General features: G+C 38.2%; 1 protein-coding gene across 8 annotated transcripts in view; it reads left to right on the forward strand.

Annotated features, from left to right (window-relative positions):
* The window catches only part of PUM2 (pumilio RNA binding family member 2), a 74,600-nt gene that overhangs the window by 21,514 nt on the left and 28,319 nt on the right, over positions 1-24,767 (forward strand). For 3 of the 8 annotated variants that reach the window (XM_034060271.1, XM_013128374.3, XM_013128375.3), the window contains 9 exons: positions 3,376-3,447; positions 11,677-11,782; positions 12,066-12,253; positions 12,873-13,045; positions 16,430-16,700; positions 16,987-17,080; positions 18,701-18,826; positions 19,980-20,119; positions 21,245-21,383. In XM_034060271.1, coding sequence (XP_033916162.1) covers positions 3,397-3,447; positions 11,677-11,782; positions 12,066-12,253; positions 12,873-13,045; positions 16,430-16,700; positions 16,987-17,080; positions 18,701-18,826; positions 19,980-20,119; positions 21,245-21,383 — 1,288 coding nt within the window. In that variant the 5' untranslated portion in view covers positions 3,376-3,396. Of the gene's footprint in view, positions 1-3,375; positions 3,448-11,676; positions 11,783-12,065; positions 12,254-12,872; positions 13,046-16,429; positions 16,701-16,986; positions 17,081-18,700; positions 18,827-19,979; positions 20,120-21,244; positions 21,384-24,767 lie in introns of those variants that run through there. The other 5 variants (XM_031046675.2, XM_005146450.3, XM_031046679.2 and 2 more) reach the window with 2 other exon arrangements.

Below are 24,767 nucleotides of genomic sequence, written 5' to 3' on the forward strand. Positions count from 1 at the left end.
GGTGCAGTGTTATTGGAGAGAGTATTTGTCCCTGGAACCTGGCGCCTGGATGCCAGAAATGGGTATTATTTTAAGCAGTGTTTCTTGTGGTAATTGTAGATGACGCTCCAGTCAACAGTCTGCATCTGGAATTCTGCCCTGAGTTATGTGAGGACATGGTTTTGTGTTACTGTTTTATCATGTAGTTGGCACTGAGCAGGTATTTCTGCTCCACCTTACTCCAGACCAGTTTCTCTGTGTTGCTTTGCCTGTATCAAGTGGTCTTGCTGCTGTGTTTTTTTACCCAGTTGGTGTGGTACAGAGAAAAAGAATAAAACCCCCTTCTGAATAAAACCTTTTACATGATGATTATCAAGTTCATGGGTACTCTTAAGCTGTTCTATCTGTTTAACAGCAGTGTGTGAGGAACTGTTATACCTGAAGACTCTGTGTAGTATCCATTCCTCTGTAATTTGGGGGCCCTGTGGAGTGATCTGATGTGTATCAGAAGTTTGAAAACATTGCCAGTTTCTCTTATTTGGAAAGACTTATTAGTGTTCAACTGGAAATTTAAGATTAGATCTAGCAACTAATCCCCAAAGCAGGTAGGTGATAAATGGAGAAAGAGAAATTGTCAGAGTGATTGTGGGGGTGAGAAAACAAGAAAAAAGATGTAATCAACCAAAACCAGGGGAAAACTGTAAATGTTGAGCAGTATGTTTCATAGGCCTCTCTGCCTTATGAGTTATTACACATAACAGAGAATGAATAAAAATAGAGATTTTTGTTGGTGTTGCTCTGAATGTGAGGTAAAAAAGTCTGACATTGAAAATATTTATTTCTGGAGCAGATAAGTTAGGTGAATGCTGGCATTTAAAAAGAGAAAGCAAAACTTCCTGGTAATAGAGATGATCCTAACCAAGTTTCCCTTTCAGGGAAAGGGCATGTCTTTCTATGTAGTAGATCTAGTTTGGTTGTCATTCTGGATGTTTTCTTCTGTTGTAGTAGTGATAGGGCTAGCAGTGAAGAGAGCAGAGCTGAAGATACTAGTGCTGCCATTCTTCAGTCTGTAACTTTATCCATGAAACACATATTCATGACATGGGACAGGATTTTGTGGGCTGCTGTTTTTTATGGAAATGGGAATCGAGGCTCTGTTTGCAAGAAAGGGGCCAGTGAGCAAAATCAGTGTTTGGTGTACTAAAGTTTATTTACACTTTCAGGAAACCTCAGTTCCTTAAGAGTTGATTGAACTGCTCAGGGGGAAAAAAATGCAGTAGCTGTGTTATTATTACCTTGATTCTTGGATTGTCTTGTCTTAGAAGTGTGTGTAGCCATGTTTCTGAACTCTATTGAATTGTGAAAACTAAGCATTTGGTATTAGGTCTTGCAGTACATAAACCAACAGAAAACCTCAACAAAACCCCAACCAACCAAAGAAAGAAAAAAAACCCCTCAACCAAACAAACAAAATAATAAAAAACCCACCTCAAAACAAACACAAAACCAAACAAAAAAACAAAGTCCAAACAAACAACTCTTTCCCCCTCCCCCCAAAAAACCACCCACAACTGAAAAACATATAAAACTTTAATTCTCAGTTGTTTTTTTATTTAACTTTGAGTTGGGTAATGTTTATGGTAAATACAGTTTGGCAAGGTTTAGCTACAAATTATATTTACAGATACTGTGAGACAAAAGTCACCTTTTGAGACAGAAGTACCTCTTCTATGATTCTAATTTACTATTTGAATGTAATTGAAACCAAAGTGCATGATTTCAGCAGAAGCTTTGGCTTATGGTAAGATTATCAGCTCAGCCACCTATAGAACAAATTATGTTCTCAGAAACTAATATTCAAATTCAGAAGTCTTAAAAATCTGAATCTCATTTTTCTTTCTAAATAATTTGTCTTCTAGAGTTAATTTTTCTGTGTGCATGCACGAAGGTTTTATTATCCTGTGGAGCTAATAAAAAAACCAAACCCTAGCTTCTTTCACATAAATTATAAGGGTTTTTTTTATTTGTTTGAAAAATCTTTAACTTTTTTAAAGATACATAAAAAAAATTGCTTTCAGTTTTTAGACGATTAAAATCAACCTAATTGTCTTAAATGTCAGTATCACTGAAATAAAGGTCAAAGGTGTTGATTCTCTCCCCACCCCCTGTAATTCATCAGAACTAAATTTGCACTGAAGTTTTTGGTGATTGTTTTTATTATCCATCTGAACTAAAATATTTGTTCTTTCTGAAGGTATGTTTCTTTGAGCTGTGAAATTTCTTTCTCAAAAGTAGAGACAGCCTCTGAAGTTAATGGCTTATAATGATTATGGGGCAATAACAGTATTTTGAGAGTAGAATTTTGAGAATAGAGCATCTATTGACAGATAGTTAACACTTTACCAACAAGTTATTTGTGCCAAAATGTTAAAGATGCAAGATTGTTTCTTTGTCTAGTATTTGTGTATTGTTTGAAAAGTGATCTTAATGTGTTAGCTGTATGGAGTAGCTTAATTTTGATTTATTTGTTAAGTTGAGCGGCTGGGTTTACTAGGGGAAATTAACTCCTCCAGAGAGACTGATATCAGGAGAGAAACTTTTATTTTCTTTGAACTTTCATAACTTCACCATTTCACCCTGCTGCATCTCGCTATTGAGGAAGAAGGGCAGAAACAACTCTGAATTGCCTTTTTATATTTGTTTTTCTAAGCTTGTCATGGCTTTGAAAATTCCTTGTGGAAACCGTTTTCTCAGGAAAGAATGCACCCAGTGCATTGTGTCTGCATGCCGTGGAGAAGGAGGTGGTTTGTTGCAACAGCAGCTCTTGCTTCAGTAATATACCTTTCATATTTACAACAAAGACAACATACAGAGAAGGAGGAGTGCTATTTCCTGGAAGAAAGCGTGAGAGGCTGTGATAATGCAATCAGTTAGTAGATTTTAAAAGCAACACATTCCTACTAGCTTTTGTGACCCATCTTGTGAGCTTTTCTTTCTTTGCTGAATGTACTCAGTAACATCATGTGTGATGGCTCATCTCCTTTCCAAAGGATATTGTATGTCCAGATCTTTAATTTAACTTCTTTTTTTTTCACTTTTCTTTTAAACATTTTTTGCAAGTGTAATATTGGTTCCATAGTGAGTGATATTTAGATAAATGAAGATTACAAAGATGAAAATTCTGAAGTCTTTTGGGATTTCTTGCATGTTGTTATATTAGCATGGTTCATTAAATTGGTCACTAACTGTATCTGTTAGGAAATATAAACTCTTGTTCTGTTGAGATTAGCAAATTTTGTGTGTGCTTTCCGTTGTCAGAAATCTTGGGGAGCATTAGAAACTCAACTTTTGAAAATGTATTTGACTAATTAATTGCTCTTTCATTTCTTTCCCCAGCAGGTTCGATCTGTGGATGAGATGAATCATGAGTTTCAAGCTCTTGCTCTAGAATCTCGGGGAATGGGAGAGGTAATTATCGACAGCTGAAAATACAGTTGGTTGGAAATGTTGATAAAAATTAAGAAGTCTTAAATAATATGATGTGAATTAAAGGTCTTCTTTTAAGACCAGATTGATTTCTCAGGCAGCTGGAGATTTCTGTTCTAAGGTGAAGATAAACTAAGTATTTGAAGAACACTGGTATGGTTGTTCACTGGATCTGCTGAGGTACTGTGTCAGTCTGATTTTATGACTGGTACTCTTGGGGAAGTGACAGGGTAATTTGTTTGAAAGTTTGTGCAGTACTGTGAAATGGGACATGTTCTCAGTGTCACTGTATCTAAGCTAGTGAAACAACTGCTTACTACCTCTGAAAAGCCAGAGACTGGGATTTGAAAAAAGTCTGACTCAGAAAAAGTGCAGCTGGCATACCCTAGCAGAAATGTTTGGTTATTTACCGGTAATTTTGCTGCTAATTACTCCTTAAAAGAATATTTTTAATCAGGGTGAAGACTGCTATTATATAATTTAGCTATAGAGAAGAAGGATTTATTTGTTTGATTTCTTTGTTGGTTTTTTTGCCTTTTTTTTTTTTTTATAAAGCCGGTCTACTTGGAGGGATCAGGGAGGATGACTTGGCTCCTTCAAATGCAGTTCCTGGAACTGCTGAGAAAGTAATCAGTGTGCATGAGAGTTACTTGCCCTGACAGGACATGGTAATGAAATAAATTCACATTGAACATTTTAGATTGGATATAAGGAAGAAGTTCTTCATTGCTTTATTGTAAGGGTGGTGAGGCACTGGAATGGGTTGCCCAGGGAAGCTGTGAATGCTGCATCCCTGGTGGTGTTCAAGGCCAGGTTGAACAGAGCCTTGGGTGACATGGTTTAGTGGGAGGTGTCGCTGCCCGTGGCAGGGGGGTTGGAACTAAATGATTTTAAGGTCCTTTCCAACCCTAACTATTGTATGATTCTATGACCTAAGATTTCAAATAATGATCCTTTTTTCCTGCCTGATGTTTACTTATTTCAGTTGACATTTGAACCAGTGACAGTATTTCAGCTTAACTTTCTTAAAAAGATAGGACCATGATCTTTATGGAAACCATAACTTACTGTTAAAAATCAGATGCCATGTTCTAGTCGCTGAATGTTCCTGGGCTGGCACATGGCTATTCTTGATTTTTTTACTGCAGTGAAGCATTTAACCAGTCAGTTGGCTTTTCAGCAATTTTTACTTCATCCAGAGTTCCATGTCCGTCTTTAACCATCTGCCTTTGAAGAAGCACTAATAGATGAAGGCCTGTATTTCAGAAAGCTGAGTAGCTACATGGAATATGCTTGTTTCTTGCTGTCCCCTCATCTCCCCCCAGCTCTACAAACTCCTTTTGAGAGGTAAAGGTGTTGGTAAGATATGTGGGGTAGTACCAACAATTGTGATAGAGCATATGGGTAAAATTCTTACTGGTATTTGTTCTTTTGCCACCCATGAGGTACTCTGAAAGATTGAAAGCAGAGAAAGTGAAGGATGGCACAAATGCCTGGGTGTTAAGTTGAGGTATATGTGACTGCTCATATAGATCTCAGGTTGAGGGACATGCTTCTGCATGGTTATGATTTTGTTTTCATGGTATTCTGTGGCTCTGTGAAGATGCTTAAAAAAAAAAAGCCAACAAAAAAGCACTAGAAACTCAAAATCCAAACACCCCTACATGCAAGAATCCAGAGTTCTGTTACAGTACTATAACATCAGAAAATGATATTATATTGTGATGCTGTGCTTACTCAGTTATTGTGACTTTGATTATTACCTCAGGTTATTATGACTTTGATTTCAACACTTACAGGTATCTTGGGGTAATACAGTTTCACACAGCTGCCTAGCTGTGAGCCTTGAGGAAGGCAGTAATTTTCTTGCAATATTGCACAACAATAAAGTAGTTCTGGAATAACCTTTTTTATTATAACCTTCAAAAATATTATGGGAATTGTCTCATAAATAACTTTGTAAGCTAGAACTGGTATTTGTATGTTTTTAGGTGCTGCCCTCTGTCTACTGTGACAGGTGTGAAAGGGAGGTCATGCCAAGTGATCTGCTTCTAGCTATTGCGAGGTGGTTCTCTTCCTCATTTTCTCTATCTGGATAGATTTTATTTCAAACTGAAAATGATTTCTTGTTCATAATTCTAATCCTTCTTTGTCTTCCTCCCCTAGCCCCCCTTTCTGGGAATCAATACTTGGCATTAGGAGGCTGTTAAGTCTTGATTTTCACATCATTACTAAAATCAAGAGTGTCTGTGAATCCTGAGCAAGTATCGCTTCCATGTGCTAATGTAAAGTAATATAGTACAAAATCTGTTTTCATTATACTTTAACACATTTTGGAAATAATACATACTGGAGATCCTTCTGTTAAGCAATCCATCTGAGCTGCATTCAGATGGAGCGTGGTCTCAAACACTATCAGGACAGCATAACGTGAGCCAGTTGTACTGTTTCCTTGATCTGTTTCTCTCTTGCAATACTTTGTTAATTTATTCTGTAAAGAGACTAGAGTTTTATTAGCAAGAGGTCTGCTGGTTGCAGGCATCCTTCTCTAAATGTCCTCTGAATTTTTAGCTCTTAGATTGGTTATACACAGATAATGCCTCTGGCTTCAGCTCCCAAAAGCTATCATGACCCTTAAGGTTATGATAATACTCTGAAGAAATAACGACACATGGTGCTGTTTCTCTTTTCTAGGCATCTGTTGTTTGCTATTTCAGGGTCAGCACAGTGGTCTTCAGGACTTTTTGTGTAATCTAATGCAGACTTATATAAAACTTTCTGCCGAATAGGATATAAATACAAATATTTTTTGATAATGTCTATTCTTATAGTAACTTAGAGGGTCAAAGCACACAGTGATTTCATTTTAGGGATAGTTGTATACATTTCTGGTGTCAAAACTTCATTCAGAGAAATCATAGAAGGCTCTGTAGGATTAACTTCTGATCCTAAATATTAAAAATTATTCAAGAGCCAGTAATTGAGACTGTGCAGTTACTTATCAGCGAGCTGGTTAAGAGGCAGCTTTAGCATAATTGGTTATTATCTCTGTGTAGAAAAGGGCTTTATTCATCTGCCAGAGACATAACAGGGATCAGTGTTGACAATGAAAAAGACATTTTTAGTGTACTGTTGGAAGATCTTTGTAAGAAAAAAGGCAATCTTTTCCATTATTTTTAATTAGAATTGGATGTATCTTTGTGAAGTTTCTTTTTTTGGGGGGGGTTAAATGCAGGAAATGTTGAGCATAACACATGTTACCAAAGCATGATGATTTTAGCTACTTGAGTTAATTTGCAACGGTTTCTTGATGAAGTCTTTATCAGTAAAACTAATCAAGTGGGGGTTTTTTTTTCTGGTCTGTTAAAGGGGAACACCCTTGTTTTGGTTTTCTGAAAAGTACTCTTTTGAATTCCATCATTAAGAAGTTGATAGCTGCTAGGACTGCTGATTTACATGGCAATCCAATAGTTTAAACATTCTTCAAAGAAAGCATCATGTATGTCATACCTATCATCTGTCCAAAAAACCCCAAAGTAAATAGTAAATCACTGGCCCTTGGAGGTGCAAAGTTATAAACTTTAGAAAAAATCCATTCATTTAAATACATGAGGGGCTTCTCTTATGTAACATCTTTAACAAAAGCCTTTCTGTAGATGTTTGATCTTCAGTAGGATACAGTTTAAATTTAGTCTTGTCAAGTATAGATGAGGCATTATGTTTTGTGTTAAAGATGCTGTATATTCTTTGTGTACCAGTGTACATGAAGAATGCAAGAGTTGAATATATCTGAAATTTGAGAGTATGCATATTTGCGTATTATTTCTAACATTGTGTTGCCTGGACACTTGATAGTGGAATTTATTAATCTCAGGCTAAGCACACTTTAAGGTAATGCTAATTTTATGACACCCGGGATATTACTTCATCTGTTTTATTCTGACGTGGTTGTGTTAGGTTGCGACACCTGCGCTTCTGTATTTCTTATGGGTCTTAGCTGGACACACATTTGAACTTGTGTTAAGACTGAATTTAAAATTGTGATTCTCTTTTTCAAAACCAAGGTTTCATAGACACTAAATGCTTGCATTCTGTTCTACCACTATCCTATAAAATGAAAAATAAATAGTACTGTAAACTTGTTACAGTATAAGGCTAAAAAGGATGAGTAGAGTGCATAAACTGATGTGAAATTTATAATTTTTTGCTTTTAGTTGAACAGTGGTTGAAAGATTCCATTAATCTGTTTCAGTGTCAGCTGACAGCTAACTTCATCCTTTAAATTCAGGGTAAACTTTATATCCTGGTGCTCCCAAACTGAGCTTAGTTGACACCTAGTAATGATTCTGCTGTGGATTGATGAAGTGGGTATCTCAGCTGGGGCAGGTTCTGGCAGTGTAGTGCTCTTGCAAGTCTAACACACTTCTATAGTTTTGTTGAGCATTGGCTGTTAATCACCTTCCACCTGTGGCATTTCACAGGGGCTCAAGTTGATGCAGAGACTCAAATCCTTGCTTATTATCACCAAGACCGTTTTATCCCCTTGTTCAGTACTTTTCCAGCCTGCACATACATACAACGTTCAATCTCATTGGCCACTGTGAAACTCTCCAGGTAAATAGTCCCATCACAGTGTTGTAGACCCTCTCACAACCCCCACATTGTATGGCCTTCAAGGCCCTAACTCATTGCCCCAGGGCTTGTCAAAGCACTAAGGCCTCAGAGCTCATTCCTGAACTCTTTTTCATGGAAATCTTACTGCCTTAATTCCCCACATCCACCCTGAGTCCTGTTCTAATGAATTTATGTAAGGAACCCATGGATGTCAGTAGGTTAGGCAGCCAAAATACTTATGGTGAGAGCTCTTGGCAGCACAGAGAAACAATTGTCAATCCTTATGTTATTCCAGATAAGTTTTTGCCACCTCTGTTTCAGTGTTAATACTGGGGCCTGGCACTTTTACTCTCTTCTGGAAGCTGTTTTCATGAGCTCATTCAGTGCTACACTAAAACACCCAGAAAAAGTACTCATGTTATTAGTTTCATCAAGGCTTATACTAAGCATCTGTGAGGTTCAGAAGAGTTTTTTTTTAGTCATTCCAGTAGCAAGAGAATCAAAGCTCCAGTGACTAGTTGTGCATTGCAAACAAAGCATTACCAGGTTATCTGTTTTTTTCTACATTTAAGAGATTTTGAATTGAACATTAAATTTTGTAAAATCTGATGGATTCCAGTGCCACCTTCCATATTTTTTTTCTTTTGCATGTTGCTTTCACTGTAGTTTCAGTTTCAGACCTTGTAAATTATATAATACCTAGTATGAGAATACAGGCCCTTAGTTACATATTCAAGAGAAAATGCAATATGCAGTTTGGCAGTTGCATGGCTACTAATGGGAAAAGCTAGAGGAATAAAGTAAAAGCTCTAAAAAGTAAAAAGAATGTTGGCATTTGAGGTCTTTGTTTGTGCAGTGCTTCTGTCAAGTAACATGAGGTCTTCTCAAAGACAGTACAGTACTGTCTAGTAGTACAGGTGGTACTAGTCTAACTTTAAACTTTTTGCTTTATAAATTGTATGGCTAAATGGAATCGTTGGTATGTGGAAATCCAAATTTGAATGTCACAAATCTGTAACCAGCAGATCCCTGTGGTCTAAAGTAGCTGACTTGACACTATGTCCTAAAATTTGGAGCATGGTGCATTTCTAAGGGAACAGAAGTTTGCAAAGAATTGCTGCTGTTTCTGATTATGATAGCATTAGTTGAAGGCCAAGATTTGAACCTGTGTGGGAAGAAGGCAGTGTTGGGTAAAGTTTGAGAGGATTGACATGGTTTAACACAGATCAATTTTTTACCCAGATGCTTCTATATTTTTTATCTCTTGCTCATGACTTCAGAATCTCAGTTCTGTTGGGGTCAATTTCTTTATACAATATCAGCTTCGGTAACAGAACTTTTAAGTGCTTATTCCTTGACAACATGTGCTTCCTTATGTACAGCTGACTTTGTTACTTCATATTAATTACTTGTATATCATAGAATCATAGAATACTTAAGGTTGGAAAGGACCTTAAAATCATTTAGTTCCAGCCACCTTGCCATGGTCAGGGGTACCTCTCACTAAACATGTCATGCAAGGCTTTGTCCAGCCTGGCCTTGAACACTGCCAGGGATGCAGCATTCACAGCTTCTCTGGGCAACCCATTCCAGTGCCTCACCCCCCTAACAGTAAAGAATTTCTCCCTCATATCCAATCTAAACTTCCCCTGTTTAAGTTTTAGCCCATTACCCCGTGTCCTGTCACTACAGTCCCTAATGAATAGTCCCTCACCAGCATTGTTAAAGGCCCCCTTCAGATACTGGAAAGCTCCTATGAGGTCTCCATGCAGCCTTCTGTTGTCCAGGCTTAACATCCCTAACTTTCTCAGCCTGTCTTCATATGGAAGGTGCTTCAGTCCCCTGATTATCCCCATGGCCCTCCTCTGGACTTGTTGCAATGGTTCCATGTCCTTCTTATGCTGAGGGCACCAGAACTGCACACAATACTCCAAGTGAGGTCTCACGAGAGCAGAGTAGAGGGGCAGGATCACCTCCTTCGACCTGCTGGTCATGCTTCTTTTGATGCAGCCCAGAATACGGTTGGCTTTTTGGCCTGCAAGTGTACACTGTCAGCGCATGTTGAATATGTCATGCAGGACAGTGTCGAATGCTTTGCACAAGTCCCGGTAGATGACATCAGCTGCTCTACCCCTGTCCATCAGTTCCGTAGCCCCATCATAGAAGGACACCAAATTGGTCAGGCAGGATTTTCCCCTAGTAAAGCCATGCTGGCTGTCACCAAGCACCTTGTTGTTTTTCATGTGCCCTAACATGCCTTCCAGGAGAATCTGCTGCAAGATTTTGCCAGGCACAGAGGTGACACTGACTTGCCTGTAATCCCCTGGGTCATCCATTTTCCCCTTCTTGAAAATGGAGCTTATATTTCCCTTTTTCCAGTCATCAGGAACTTCACCTGACTGCCATGGTTTTTCATATATGATGGCCAGTGGCTTAGCAACTTCATTCGTCAGCTCCTCCAGGACCCGCGGATGGATTTCATCAGGTCCCATGACTTGTGTACATTCAGGTTCTTAAGATGGTCTCGAACAAGATCCTCTCCTACAGTGGGCCCAAGGTCTTCATTCTCACAGTCCCTTCATCTGCCTTCAAGACTTGGGTGGTGTTGTCAGATCATTTGCCAGTGAAGACTGTGCCAAAGAAGTCATTAAGAGCCTCAGCTTTCTCCAAATCCAGGGTAGCCAGTTCTCCTGGTAGCTTCTGGCAAGGGACCACGTTGTCCCTAGCCTTTTATTTGCAATGTAACTACAGAATCCCTTCCTGTTATCTTTCACATCTCTAGCCAAGTTTAATTCTAACTGGGCCTTAGCTTTCCTAACCTGGTCCCTAGCTTCTTGAACAACATCCCTGTATTCTTCCCAGGCTAGCTGTCCTTGCTTCCACCTTTTATAACCTTTTTTTTCCCCCTCTTAAGTTTCCTCAGCAGCTCCTTATCCACCCAAGGAGGTCTCGTGCCCCTCCTGCTGCACATCATTCTAGCTGGGATGCAACACTCCTGAGCTTGCAGTAGGTGATCCTTGAATATCATCAAACAGTCTTGGGCTCCCCTGCCCTCTAGGGCTATACCCCATGGCACCTTACTAAGCAGGTTCCTGAAGAGGCCAAAGTCTGCTGTCTTGCAGTCCAGAGCAGTGCTCTTGCTGCACGCCCTTCTCACTGCCCTGAGGATCTTGAATTTGACCATCTCATGATTGCTGCAACCAAGGCTGCCCTGGAGCATCACATTTCCAGCCAGCCCTTCCCTGTTGGTGAGCACGAGGTCAACCATGGCACCTCTCCTTGTCGGCTCCTCTATTACTTGCAGAAGGAAGTTGTCTTCCACACAATCAAGGAACCTCCTGGATTGCTTGTCCCTGGTTGAACTGTCACTCCCATCAGATATCAGTGTGGTTGCAGTCCCGCATGAGGACAAGGGCCTGTGAGTGTGAGGCTGTTCCTATCTGTCTATAGAGCCCTTCATTCACAGTTTATCAGGCAGTCTGTAACAGATCCCCAGGATATTAAGTCCCCACTTAATCCCTAGAATTAAGTTCCTCTCCATCAGATATCCTCTTAATAAGCTTTTTTAAAATAAAACTCTTTTTTCTTTTGGAACAGCTTTTACCTGCCAAAAAGTTCTGGGAACCTGATGATTCAGCAAAAGATGGACAAAAAGGGATATTCCTTGGTGATGAGTGGAGAGAGACTGCATGGGGAACTCCTCGTAAGTGACTGATTCATAGGTTTTGAAAGATGAGTCATGTTTGGTAACTTATTTCAGAGGAAATTAATATTATACATTGTAATTGTGCATTAAATTTTATTTTCCTTTAATTTTCATTATGAAAATGTATATTGCAGTGGTGCTTGAGTGCCAACAACACTATTTGAAAACGGGGTTTGGAATTTATTTAAATTTGGTCTTAATATTGGTTTAATATTGCAAAAACATTACAAGTTATATTTTAAAAATACAGTAGTTTAATATATTTATTTGTTTTTAACAGACCATTCTATGTCCCAACCTATTATGGTACAGAGAAAACCTGGACAGGGTTTTCATGGAAACAGTGAAGTAAATGCTGTATTGTCTCCAAGATCAGAAAGTGGTGGCCTTGGAGTGAGCATGGTAGAATATGTGTTAAGTTCCTCTCCAGCTGATAAATTGGATTCCCGGTTTAGGAAAGGAGCTTTTGTAAGTAATGCAGTGTGTTAAGCTTGTCTGTTATGGCCTTACTGTCTCACATGGTTTTATTTTCTACTCTGTCTGTTTTCCTTTTTAAACTCTTCTCTACAGAAGGAAGTGTGTATTCACTATCTCTCTGTCTTCCTTGGCTGGAGGGGGCAGTAGAGGGAAGTGGTTTGGGAATTTTGACTAAATAGCTGTCTTTAAAAAAGTTTTTTCTTAACACCTTTAAATGAAGGAAGAAAGTTGCAAATAGCTTAATTTAAAATGTGTAATGGGTTTTATTCTTGATCTTTCTATTCTGTGTTTCTGTGCAGTTTTTTTGTGTACTAAATGTTTTAACTGTATAAAGTAAAGTGTATCAAATTCAAAGTGTAACAGCACCGCTATAGTTAAGGTTGAGTTAGCTCTTCCATTATAAATCTTGGCATTCCTTTTCACATTTTGGCAGTTATTAATTGCATGTGGTTGAAACTTGATGATCAAGATACCCACCAAATGCAATTCCATTGAAAAGAAACTCTTTTTTTATTGTTTACATGCACTGTAGCGTAGAATTAGGTCACCTTGTGATGCTCCTATTGTATTCTGTTCAATATTCAGAATCAAACAGATTCTTTTTCCTCAGGGCACTAGAGATGCTGAAACAGATGGACCTGAGAAAGGAGATCAGAAAGGCAAGGCTTCTCCATTTGAGGAGGACAAAAACAGAGATCTTAAACAAGGAGATGATGAGGATGTTACTAAAATAAATGGCAGAGGTTTGCCAAATGGAATGGATGCCGATTGCAAAGATTTTAAGTAAGCCTTCAACTGTTTCTCAAGAAGACAAGCATGTCTCTTAAGGGCATTATTACACTTCTGGTTTATGTGTCAGCGTTAAACATTACCCAGCTGCAGAGTGATTCTTCTACCCCACATGCTCCGCTTCCCACTGTGCCACATGTTTCTTAGGATTGTCATTAATGTATGCGTCACTTCTCATGAGACAAATTCATCTTAATATACTAATTATTCAAATATGGGTACCTCTAAAATGTGATGAATTAAAAAGGGATGAAAACATTAACCCTTTTTTATTTCAAACTAAATTCCTTTCTCTACTTCTTCTTAATACTCCTATTTTTTTGCTTAATACTCCTAACTTTTGCATCTGATTGTTGTTGTAGAGAGCAAGTCCTTCAGAATTTTAGTTTTCCTTCTAATTTTGCTAGTGGTTGCCATAGCCTAACACAATTATTTCCCCACAAAAGTCCTTACAGAAACCATTTATTTGACTAAGAAGAAACAATGTATTTCCCTGTTCACATAGTTAAATGTCACCTATTCACAATATAGAATGGTGGTGTGGTTTGCTTAGGGAAAAAAAAATTTCATCAAGCTCAAGCTTTTGAACTGTGAATTCCTATATGACAGTACAGCTAGCCTGTTTTTTCCTAATAGTAAGCTGCTTTTTAAATTGGGTATTTTTTAAAGGCCTAATCCTTGTTTTTAAATGACTGCAATGCATTTGTAACTGTCATACAGCAGAATTAGCAAGATCAGGAAACTAAACTGTTCATGAATTTGTGTTAGCGTGATGAACATGACTGAATAGTTGTGGTTTCATTACTTCATAACTGAACAAGTATACTAAAATGCATGTTTGAATTCCATATGTAAGTATTTCCTACCCTTTAAAAAATGTATTTACCTGGGACTAAGGAGGGATTCTTAAGGTCTGTTTTTCAGGACGTATTATTGAAAAGAGTATAATACCAAAGAGTTAAGAGAGCTCAAGTTAGCTCCTTTCGGATGCACGCTGCAATATGCACAATAAACAAAGTTACCTTCAATATTACATATAGAAGATGCAGAATAAATTTTGTCCTGCTTTTCTTTACCAGTATCTGTTTCAATCTTGAAATAGTTGCTTGCAAAGCACCTTACATATTATTTAGATAGATAAATTATTTAAAAAAACAGGTGAAAAAAGCATCCAAAGCCAGTAAAACTCTCAAAAAAAAAAACCCAAAGCCCATCTAATTTAAATGAGCCATATAAAGTGGTGGTATAAACCCTCCAAACAGAGGTTTATAATTGAAGTATTGACACAACTTTAACTATAGCAACAGAACAGCACCATTATAAGGAGCAACCTATATTAGGTAAACATAAGTATTAACAAAGAAACTTTGTCCTGTCCTCCTCCTTGTATTTTTATTGTACTTGCAGCTTTTTTTTTAAACTAAAATATGTACTGAAATAACTGCCTTTTTTCCTGATTGTTCTTCACTTTGTTGATGCTGTATGTCACCTGGGAAGAATAAAGAATATTAAATGGCTTCAAACTCAAGTTTGTACATTGAGCAAGATATAATTACTAACTAGGATACTGAGATGGTGGCCAATAAGTTATAGATGTTAGTCATGAAGTTGGTTGTTATATTTTAAAAAAATTGTAGTGCAAGTGCTTTATCTCTAGTATTTTGTCCAAAGTAATAGATTGTTACTTGTATTAATAGTAATACAGTATTGTTGAATAAACTCACTAAGAGACTGCTTTCTAGCTATACAGTTAGAGTTGGTATCAACAAATACATAAGTACTGACAGATTCCTCTGCATAAATCTTGTGTGTCGATGTAAAACAGACATTTCAACTTTGGGGCCCTGGAGAGGGAGGAGGAGAGCAAGTAGTACTAAGGCTGTGTATCTCTCCTAGAATTAGCAGGATACCATACTGGTCTGGCAGTACTGCTGGGATAAGCATAGTTTCATCCTGCAAGATGGCATTTTGTATCTGAGCCCAGATTTCGTAATTAAAGCAAACTTCACTGGAAGTTGTATCTTTCCTGAAAAACAATATATAATTATCAAGTTCTGTCAACACAATAATGCCGTTTTGGGAGCATAGATTCTCTAGCGCAACTCCTTATAATAGCCAATTCTCGATTTTTGCCAGTAGAAATTGGTTGTCTAAGCAATTTGGCCTGACACAGACATCAGTGTACCACTCGAAATTAAGGTATTATAAATCTAACCAAATACAGGGTTGGGAATCTCTCTAGGATGTGAATCTGTTAACCTCTCACTTCAGGTGTTTGCTGGTAGGTTGTTACAGGTGCACAGGGCCCTGTAGTCAGTGGGGATGTAGTCAGTACAGCTGGTGGTTGATGAGAAGATACTTGAGGTTTAACTCAAAGCAAACTCATAGTGACTGTTCAGTTGAGTTGTATTCTGGGCTCTGTCAATGCCATTGACTAGATTTTCTTGTCCTCTGATGGGAATTTAAACACTAGTGCACTTAGTGTTTAAATGTAAGTGTGGTGTAAGTGTAGCAGTCTGCATCTCAGCTGCCATGAGTGCTTCATACTTGGAAACTGAATTTTCAGGGATTTGGCATAGTAAGTCATGTCCAGCTTCACATCTCTGTCTCACTGCTAACAGGAGCCCTGTCTCACTGCCAGCAGAAACCAAACACACATGTTTTGCTTAAGCCTAAGGATTTTCTTCTGGAACAAGAGGCTGTATTTATTCTTAGGGAAACTGAGAGGGAATCAGTGGAATTTATATTGGGAATACTTTTTTTTTTCCTCCCTGACCAGTCGTGTGGTGTGGTGTAGTCTATTAAGTGAGCTGTGTAGGAATTTAAATATTTTAGTCAAATGCTAAATGAGGAAATTAGGAGTCCATTTTACTTAAGGAAAAAAAACCCTACATTGTTTCTTTCAAGATATGAAAGATACTTGCTATACGGTATGTTTGTCTTTTCCAGTTGAAGTTTTATTGTCTCTCTCTTTCTCCTTTGGCATGAGGTGAACATAGCCATTTCTTTTTTCCTTCTCTTAAATTTCTCTTCAATACATTCTAATAATTCCTTTCACTCTCAAATGCAATAAAGAGCCATCCCCAAAAGTTACAGGTGACCACAGTCCACTCTACATCACTCAAAACAGCCTCAAAGATGAGGTTTTCTCACAGTGATTGGAAGAGCTGTATAAAGTTTCAAAAATAATAAATAAAATTGTGCTTTGAAGTGAAATGTGTCCTTTATCTTGAGCCACTGATGCATGCTGTTTAAAATTGTTAAAATTGGTCTGTAGCTTCCCTTTTGAAGTCTGAGTTTTATTTTAAAATACAGATGCTGTACGCTGTCCATGAACATCTTTATTTAACACTGAAGAGTTTAATTTCTTCTAAACAGTCGTACCCCTGGAAGTCGACAGGCCTCTCCAACAGAAGTAGCTGAACGCTTGGGCCCCAATCCTGGCACCACAGAAGGATTAGGTCCACTTCCCAATCCAGCAGCTCACAAGCCTCTGGTAGAAGAATTTTCAAATCCAGAAAATCAGAATCTAGATGCCATGGAACAAGTTGGTCTTGATTCTCTACAGTTTGACTATCCTGGCAATCAAGTACAAATGGACTCTTCAGGAGCTACTGTAGGACTTTTTGACTACAATTCTCAGCAGCAGGTTAGTAATGGAATTGAAAACATGCCAAATTGATTCTTTAAGCTATGCATTATCCTCTTTGATAATCAGTTATTTAAGCATATAATGCATTTAATTGTTTTGTCTGTGACTTAGTCAAAGGCACATCAATGTATATTTAATCTAGAAAAGTACTGATGCATGAATTTCTGGTTTAGTAATTTATTAGGATAGAAGCTTGGTTTAAAATACATTTTTGTAAGTAGATCCCAGTATATTATAGCCCTGATTTTAAAAACTGAAATGTACCTTTTTTCTTTTCCAATAGCTTTTCCAGAGGACTAATGCTCTAACTGTCCAGCAGTTAACAGCAGCCCAGCAGCAGCAGTACGCACTGGCTGCAGCTCAGCAGCCGCACATAGGTGAGGTTTTTGTAAAGTACACCAGGGATCTCTGGCAAAAGTTGGATTTTGAAATCAAAAAAGAATGTTAATTCATTCTTCCTTGTTAATGGCACCTTTTAAAGAGGTAGCTCTTTATTCTTGCAGGTGCCTTTCTTTGTGATGGAATTAATTAGAATCATAGAATCATAGAATAGTTAGAGTTGGAAAGGACCTTAAGATCGTCTGGTTCCAACCCCCTGCCATGGGCAGGGACACCTCACACTAAACCATGTCACCCAAGGCTTCGTCCAACCTGGCCTTGAGCACTGCCAGGGATGGAGCATTCACAACCTCCCTGGGCAACTCATTCCAGTGCCTCACCACCCTAACAGGAAAGAATTTCTTCCTTATATCCAGTCTAAACTTCCCCTGTTTAAGTTTGAACCCATTACCCCTTGTCCTGTCACTACAGTCCCTAATGAAGAGTTCCTCACCAGCATTGTTAAAGGCCCCCTTGAGATATTGGAAAGCTGCTATGAGGTCTCCACGCAGCCTTCTCTTCTCCAGGCTGAACAGCCCCAACTTTCTCAGCCTGTCTTCATATGGGAGGTGCTCCAGTCCCATGATCATCCTTGTGGCCCTCCTCTAATTCTCCAGCAAGCATGTTGGGTTTGGTTTTTTTTCCATCCCTTTAAAGCAATTCAGTGTATTAATTGGATGCATAAAGTTTTTAGAGTGCTGGCAACTCAACAAGGAGGCACAAGTGTCAGCAGCCTACAGCTGGGGTTTAAAAGTGGCAAGTCTTCAGTGTTGTACAGCTGACTCATACAGCCTTTCAGCTGGGAGCATGGCAAATTGAGATATATGTGGGATCCCCAGTTGTCTTCTGTCTGCCTTTGACTTCTCAACTGCAGAGAAGCCCCTACTTTATACAGTGCTGACTGAGGAGTTCAGCAAGAAGCCTCCTATTTAGAAGGATGAACATAGTTTGATGTGCCATACTTGCTGCACTAGTTGCTGCCTCAGTGTTGGAAAAAATACATGAATCTGGGTGACTGGAGAAACTGGTAGGAATGTTTTGTTTGCATTCTCCTTCCGTTACTGTCCTTATATCAAATTTGGATTCTTGAAAGTAAGATTAGCATCTCATAACTGGCTGTTTAAAAGCCAAGTGTTTGATTTAAACTCTCTAGTTAGATTTTTTTTTCATTTCTTTTTTCCCTCTTGTCAAGGAAATGAGATTTGTATCCCTAGCAGGTGCTTCATTATTTCTAGCTGATTCACCTAGGACACTAGATGATTTGTCTGATAGAGATTTGTTGCAAGATTAGTGTAACTTTTAGATAGTTAAAGGTGGGCAAGGTAAATTCCACGTTGCATAATGTTTTCTGTATAAGGGTGGGTAGATACATAGGATGTAGATCTCCCTGGAGTCTGTAGATGCAGCAAAACAAAACTCTTAGGTCTTGGATTAGTAAGACGAGAATGGTGAAAAGACATAAAGTGTTGATTTTTTGTAGCAGTGTACCTGCTCTTAGAAATTTGAGAAGTACAAGCAGTTCTGATTCTAACAGATAACGCTTTATAATTTGATTGGTTTGAATGTGATGGTGCTTGCTAAGTATGTCAGCTATAATTAAACTCTGTTTATTACTGTAGCAGGCGTATTCTCAGCAGGCCTGGCTCCAGCTGCTTTTGTGCCAAACCCATACATTATCAGTGCTGCTCCTCCAGGTACTGACCCATACACCGCAGCTGGATTAGCTGCAGCAGCTACCCTGGCAGGTAACTGAACACTTTCTAATGTTTATCTTAATAAATTTACTGAATGAAATTAGAAAAAAGCTGAAATCCATCCTGTTTATTTTCTGTAAATATGTTTCTAGGAAGGAGGGACTTGTAAGAAAATTAATACTGCCATTTTGAAAAATTACACTAAAATGGATTCAGTTTCTGTTGTATATGGATTCTGAGTATTTCCACTGAACTTTTATATGCAGCAGTAAGTTTTTTTTCTGGTCTAAAAGTGTTCATCCTTAATAAAGTTTCATCTGACATTAGCAGTATGTATTATTTTCACAAGATGAGTCAGCTAACTTTTCCTTGTATTTTTTTACTCTGTGCATTAATTTCCTAATTCCAGGTTTTCTCATTCCCAGTGGGCATGAGAATAAAGATGTTTTCCAGCATGCCGAAAGGTCCAGACAACAGATAAACCCCAAGCTCAGGGAAGTCTCTTTAATAGCTATCGCTGTGAAACACCACCACTGAGTATTCAAGTCCAGTTAGTGGCCAAACCTGAGCAGTACATTTTATACAAAACCTTTATCTCCAATTGGTGGTTTCACATTAAAGGCAGTAGAAAGAACCAAAATGAATGTGTACATAATGCATGATGTGTACAATGCAGTGATACAGAGTGCTCAGCCTTCTACAGGTTCTTTATGAATAGACTAGAAGAGATAAGTGTGTCTGTTCTGGAGAGTGTGATGTAGTAGGCAGGGGAGGCAGAGGCAGTAGTTGTGTTTATAAGCAAAGGAAGCATACAGAAAGGAGGAATAATAGATTATTAAAGCCTCAGTATAACACTGTTGGGAGGATGAATTTTGTTCATTCTGTGGTGTTCTGAAATGATCTTTTTCCAACCATGGAAACTGATTTTCAGTGTTCTTTGGTATATAAATGTTGATAAAGTTTTTAATTTGTCACCCAAGTCTCACAAGGGTATTTATTTTTTCATAGTGAAGGTATGATTTGATGGGAATTCTTTAACCAATTTGTGTTCATGTATCATTTTGGCTAATATGGGAATTAATTTCTCTTTTAGTACTGATTTCTGTTTTGACATTTAGAAGGTAGATCAATGATGGATGCTACAAACAATATAAGCAGTTACTTCAGCTCTAGTGGATGGAATAATCATGTATTCTGGTTTTAGGTCCTGCTGTGGTTCCACCTCAGTATTACGGTGTTCCATGGGGAGTGTATCCAGCCAATTTATTTCAGCAGCAAGCTGCAGCAGCAAATACCACCGCAAATCAGCAAGCAGCTTCACAGGCACAACAGGGACAGCAACCAGTAGGTTCTTCATAAAAAGGAGTTGTGTATTTAAAGCCTTACCTTAACATTTTCTGTTCAGATCAGCTTCTAGAAAATTTTGCATAATTTGGGTATTGTGTTGTATCATATAATAAATGACACATTTAGAAAAGCATTCTACAATCTTTCAGTGGCCTTTTTCTATGAAAGAAAAGCCAAAATCTTATAATGATGTTATGCTTGAGTGAATGTTAACTTTGGTTGGTTGGTTGATTTACTGGCAATATGATTAATTTCAATGTCATTCTGACAAATTTAATACAAGAAGTGACTTCTGAGTTACCATGAAGTTGTAGAGTAGCTTCATCACTGTTTGAATATTCAGGTGGATCTTTCCTCCTACTGATAATTGTTACCAGTGAACTGCATTGATAACTAAACATGTATCATCTCTCCAGTGTTATTTTGCTTTCTTCATAACATTAATATCCAATTTATGCAAATCACAGGAAAGGTATTTTGTGGGGATATATTGTAAATTGTATTTTTGCCTTAGTTTGACCCAGAGATTATTTTAACCAGAAGCAGTAGAGTAGGTGAAAGAATTTAGGTTGCTTTTCAGTCAAATTCTATCAGAGATAAGCTGTTGGAACATAACAAAATACACCTGTGTTGCACGATGATAGTGTTAGGTGAATTCTTGAAACTCAGTGGGTGCATTTTTACAGCATTTTTGGCACTATAATGTTAATTATTTAGACGAGTTATTACGAGCTCTGAAGTTTTAAGATTTGAATCATTCAGTTGCCTGAAAATAATGTGAGTGAATGTATTTATGAGGGAAGGGCAGGTGTTCAGTTAATAAATAATGGAAATCATAAATGTATAGCTCTTACAGATTTTTGTCCTTTATTGCCATTGGTGGAACACACATGAGCTCTGCTGTGCAGAGCAGGGCAGATACTTTATTGCCACATTTGTCAGCAAATACTACATGCCTTCTATTCTTTCACATATCTGTGAAACCAGCAAGGTGGAGTATTCCCAAAATTCTGAGCAAAGTGGCATCAGATATGCAAAGCAACTGAGTTATACTTTTTTCAGCACAAAATGGGCTTGCTTTCTTATCTTTAAAGGGAAGGGTGTCTTATTGGTCTTTTCCAGGTTCTGCGTGCTGGAGCAACTCAGCGCCCACTTACTCCCAATCAGGGTCAGCAAGGGCAGCAGGCAGAGTCACTTGCAGCAGCTGCAGCAGCAAATCCGGCTTTGGCTTTTGGTCAGGGTCTTGCTACAGGCATGCCAGGTATGTGTGTTACCAGTGTATTGAGAGAATCACTGAAACATAAAATGTTGGTGTTATTACATAACAAATTAACTCTCCAAGTCTTGTTATGTTAATGGTAAGCTGCTTAGAATTGAGTTCTACATAATATTATATTATTCAGTTGGATTAAAATACTGGCACAGCTTTCTTGGACCACAAGAAGTTTTGAGCATTTTCTCTTGTATTTGTTGTTACAAATGTGTGCACAAGGAGTATGGTTGTTTTTTGCAGGAGAATTTCATACATAATGAAGCAACTGTATGCTGTCTAAAAGGTCATGAATTGTCTGGTTATTCTGATGTAACAGGAAGTATTAATTTGTCTTCCTGAAGTGATGTTTTACTTGCAGCATGCAGTAATAAAATCTAAAATGCAGAATCCAAAATTAGGATATTTAAAAGAATATTACTGCTTAGTCATCTCTGAAGATCACAGTGTGCTTTTAAGTGGCAGCACTCCAAAGCTTGGAGCCTCAGATCCTTTTAGCATACATGGCTTCAGACTATACCCATGGAATAGGAATTCTTAGTCTCAGTACATATGTCATAAATGCATTAGCTTGACGTTCAGCATTGCTTTAAGGTGTTTGGTACAATTACCTGAGCAAGAACAAGTATACTTGGCCGTTCTTCAATATGAAAGCTAAGATTTTACTTTATTAAGTTAGGTAATGATGAAAGTAGCTGCAACTTGTACAGATTCTCCTCTGTCAGCACTGCTGTCAAATGCCTCATAACCCTCAGAAGTCAGAGCTAATTTGTTGCTGGATGCTGCAGGCCTGCATTGTGCATTTTCTATTCATGATCAGATTCTAAGCCTCTAGCTGCTGAACAGTCTGGCTCTTGTGTTTTTTCTTTTCTGTTTTGTTTTATAACTGCCGTTTTTATTTCTTACCATGCAGTAGTATCTTCAGCTTTTAGCATCTTTCCCTTCCACATAAAATGAGGAATCAGCTAAGTGTGCTGTCACAGCACCTGTCAAATGGTGTCTCTGCACCTCACCAAAGCAGTGGAGAAAGCCTGCAGTGATACCAGAGATGCTATAAGCATCTTTTTGCAAAAGCTTCAAAGGTTTAGCTGTACTTCTTTTTGTATGTCTTTGCCTGGGGGGAGGTGGGGTAGTATTACTTACTAGTTCTCACTGTGGATGTGGATTTCTAAAATGGGGTGGTCCATGACTTGTAAAAAGCCTGTGAGATATAGCTTGATTCAGATCAACATGTGAGACCTTGATCCAGACCAGATTTGTGACTTCTTGTCACAAAAAAGAGCATTATTTTCAAAAAATAAAGCATCTGTCTGAAGTCAGGGATAGTTCTTAAACCCCACAAAAAGCCCCCTCTCTGAAGGGATGGTTAAAAGCAATACTGAGTGGTCAAATGCAGGATAGGCTCTTGCATTACTGAGTTTATGTGAAGATTGGACTTCCTTCACAAGCCCCAAGAGGTTTTCCATGAGGGCAGGAACCTTTTTATTCAGCTTCTTGGTCCCATCTGCTGCATGGATGGACAGAGAAAAACCTTGTTGAGCTTTTTTGACTGTTCTGTCATAAGAATTGTGTGCAACTGACGTTCAGTCTTACTGACCACGCTGTTGTGGGGAATAGGGCTCAAAATATAAGCAAACCAGGCATTTATTTTCTCAGTCATTATAGGATAGTTTTGTAGTGAGTCATAGGGGGTGATGGCAATTCTTAGGTGAAAGAAAGGATATAGGATGATGAAATGGCTACAGGCCACTTCAGATGGGAATCATGATATTGTTTTACATGTCTGTGATCTAGATACTCTTTTTGTAGGTAGTGAAGAGAAATAGGAACTTTTACTCTTGATTCATCCACCTCTATTTTAGTTACCTGATTTAGGATAAAGTGCATTTTGCTCCAGAGCTGACTTTTTCTATCCACTTACTGTAAACTTGAGTCAAGATGAGTAAATTACATCTAGATAGCAAAATGTGATTAAGTGAATCCCAGGCAGTAACCGCTGAACATATGTAATGTAATAAACAAGCAGAAAATACGTTAAATTCTTGTTTCAATTGTCTTAGATGTTTTACAAGAAAGTGTAAGTCCAAACTGAGTTTCAAGGTTTTGAATACTCTTTACAGAGACAGTATCTGTAGCTAGGCTTCACTGTGAGCTACTAAATGAGTATATTATTGAGCTTGTCCAGCTACTGTCTTTAAATTGTTTCTGCTGCTTTCTCCTTGCCACAGCCTTCATGCTGAATGAAATTCATGAGATATCCCAACTAGGGGATTGCTCTGTTTTTCAGATTTGGTATTTCAAGTGTTTCTGTATTAAGTATTCAGGGAGGTGTATTCATGTAGCACTTAAGGCACATATCTCATCCTAAGCAAAAGGGAAAGTGTCTGAATTCCAGATTACTCTTAATGTAATTTTTCTGTTAAGTCTCTGCCAGAAAAAAAAAAACAGCTTCTCTTTTAAAAGCAGCAGAAGTGAAATACATTTTGCATTGGAATTGTGCCATTGGTTTAAATTCTTCAGTCCTAATTTATCAAGTCTTTCAGTAACAATGATTCTTATAAACCAGACGGTTTCTTATTGCATAAATGTGCAAGACAAAGCCAGGGGGTACTCCCTATTTCATCATAATATGATCAGGATACATTCTTTTCAGCTAATAAAACAAGTCCCCAACACAGACAGTGGCTGGCCTCTGCTTAGTTGTCCTGCTTGAGGAATCCGCACCTGACCTTGGTTGTCTAAGGAGTCATTGTGCTCAGTGAAGATCCTCACTAGTGCAGTTGCCACCCAAAGGCTGCAGAGCTGCTCAGCTTACCCTAAAATAGATGTCTAGCAGTGGCTCATCTGAATCCCTCCAGAGACTTCATTGACTGCATTGGCTAGATCAGATATGACTTAATCTTACTGAATTCACACAAGTGAAGCTGTTAACACTGACTGTAATAGTGCATCTAGCATGCAGGTGGGCATGTAAACCTAGTTGTCTGGAAACATGTACAGAACACTAAAATTAACAATTTTTATCTATTGGTACTAAATTTTTTATTATTTGGAGAAGATTAAAGTGTGACATTGCAGTGGGTCATGCATTCTATGTCTCCAGGAAGCATAAATAGAAGTAAAATTTAATTGTGGCAGACATACAGGGAGTTACAATACTGGCATAGTTAAAGTGGTTATAGAAAATATAAATCACTTACTGGTAGGATAGCCAGTTCTGAATTTGTGTGAGGGCAAGTGCAAAGATAGGTATATACATCTTCATCAGAACAAATGAAAGGTTACAGTGGTTCAGGTTTTGGTGAGTTTGGGAGACTGAAGTGAAGACTGCAGCATTTAAGGAAATCCGGAAGATCAAGAGCTGAGTAATTTTTC

The sequence above is a fragment of the Melopsittacus undulatus genome, chromosome 3 (assembly GCF_012275295.1).
Source record: "Melopsittacus undulatus isolate bMelUnd1 chromosome 3, bMelUnd1.mat.Z, whole genome shotgun sequence".
Lineage (NCBI taxonomy): Eukaryota > Metazoa > Chordata > Aves > Psittaciformes > Psittaculidae > Melopsittacus > Melopsittacus undulatus.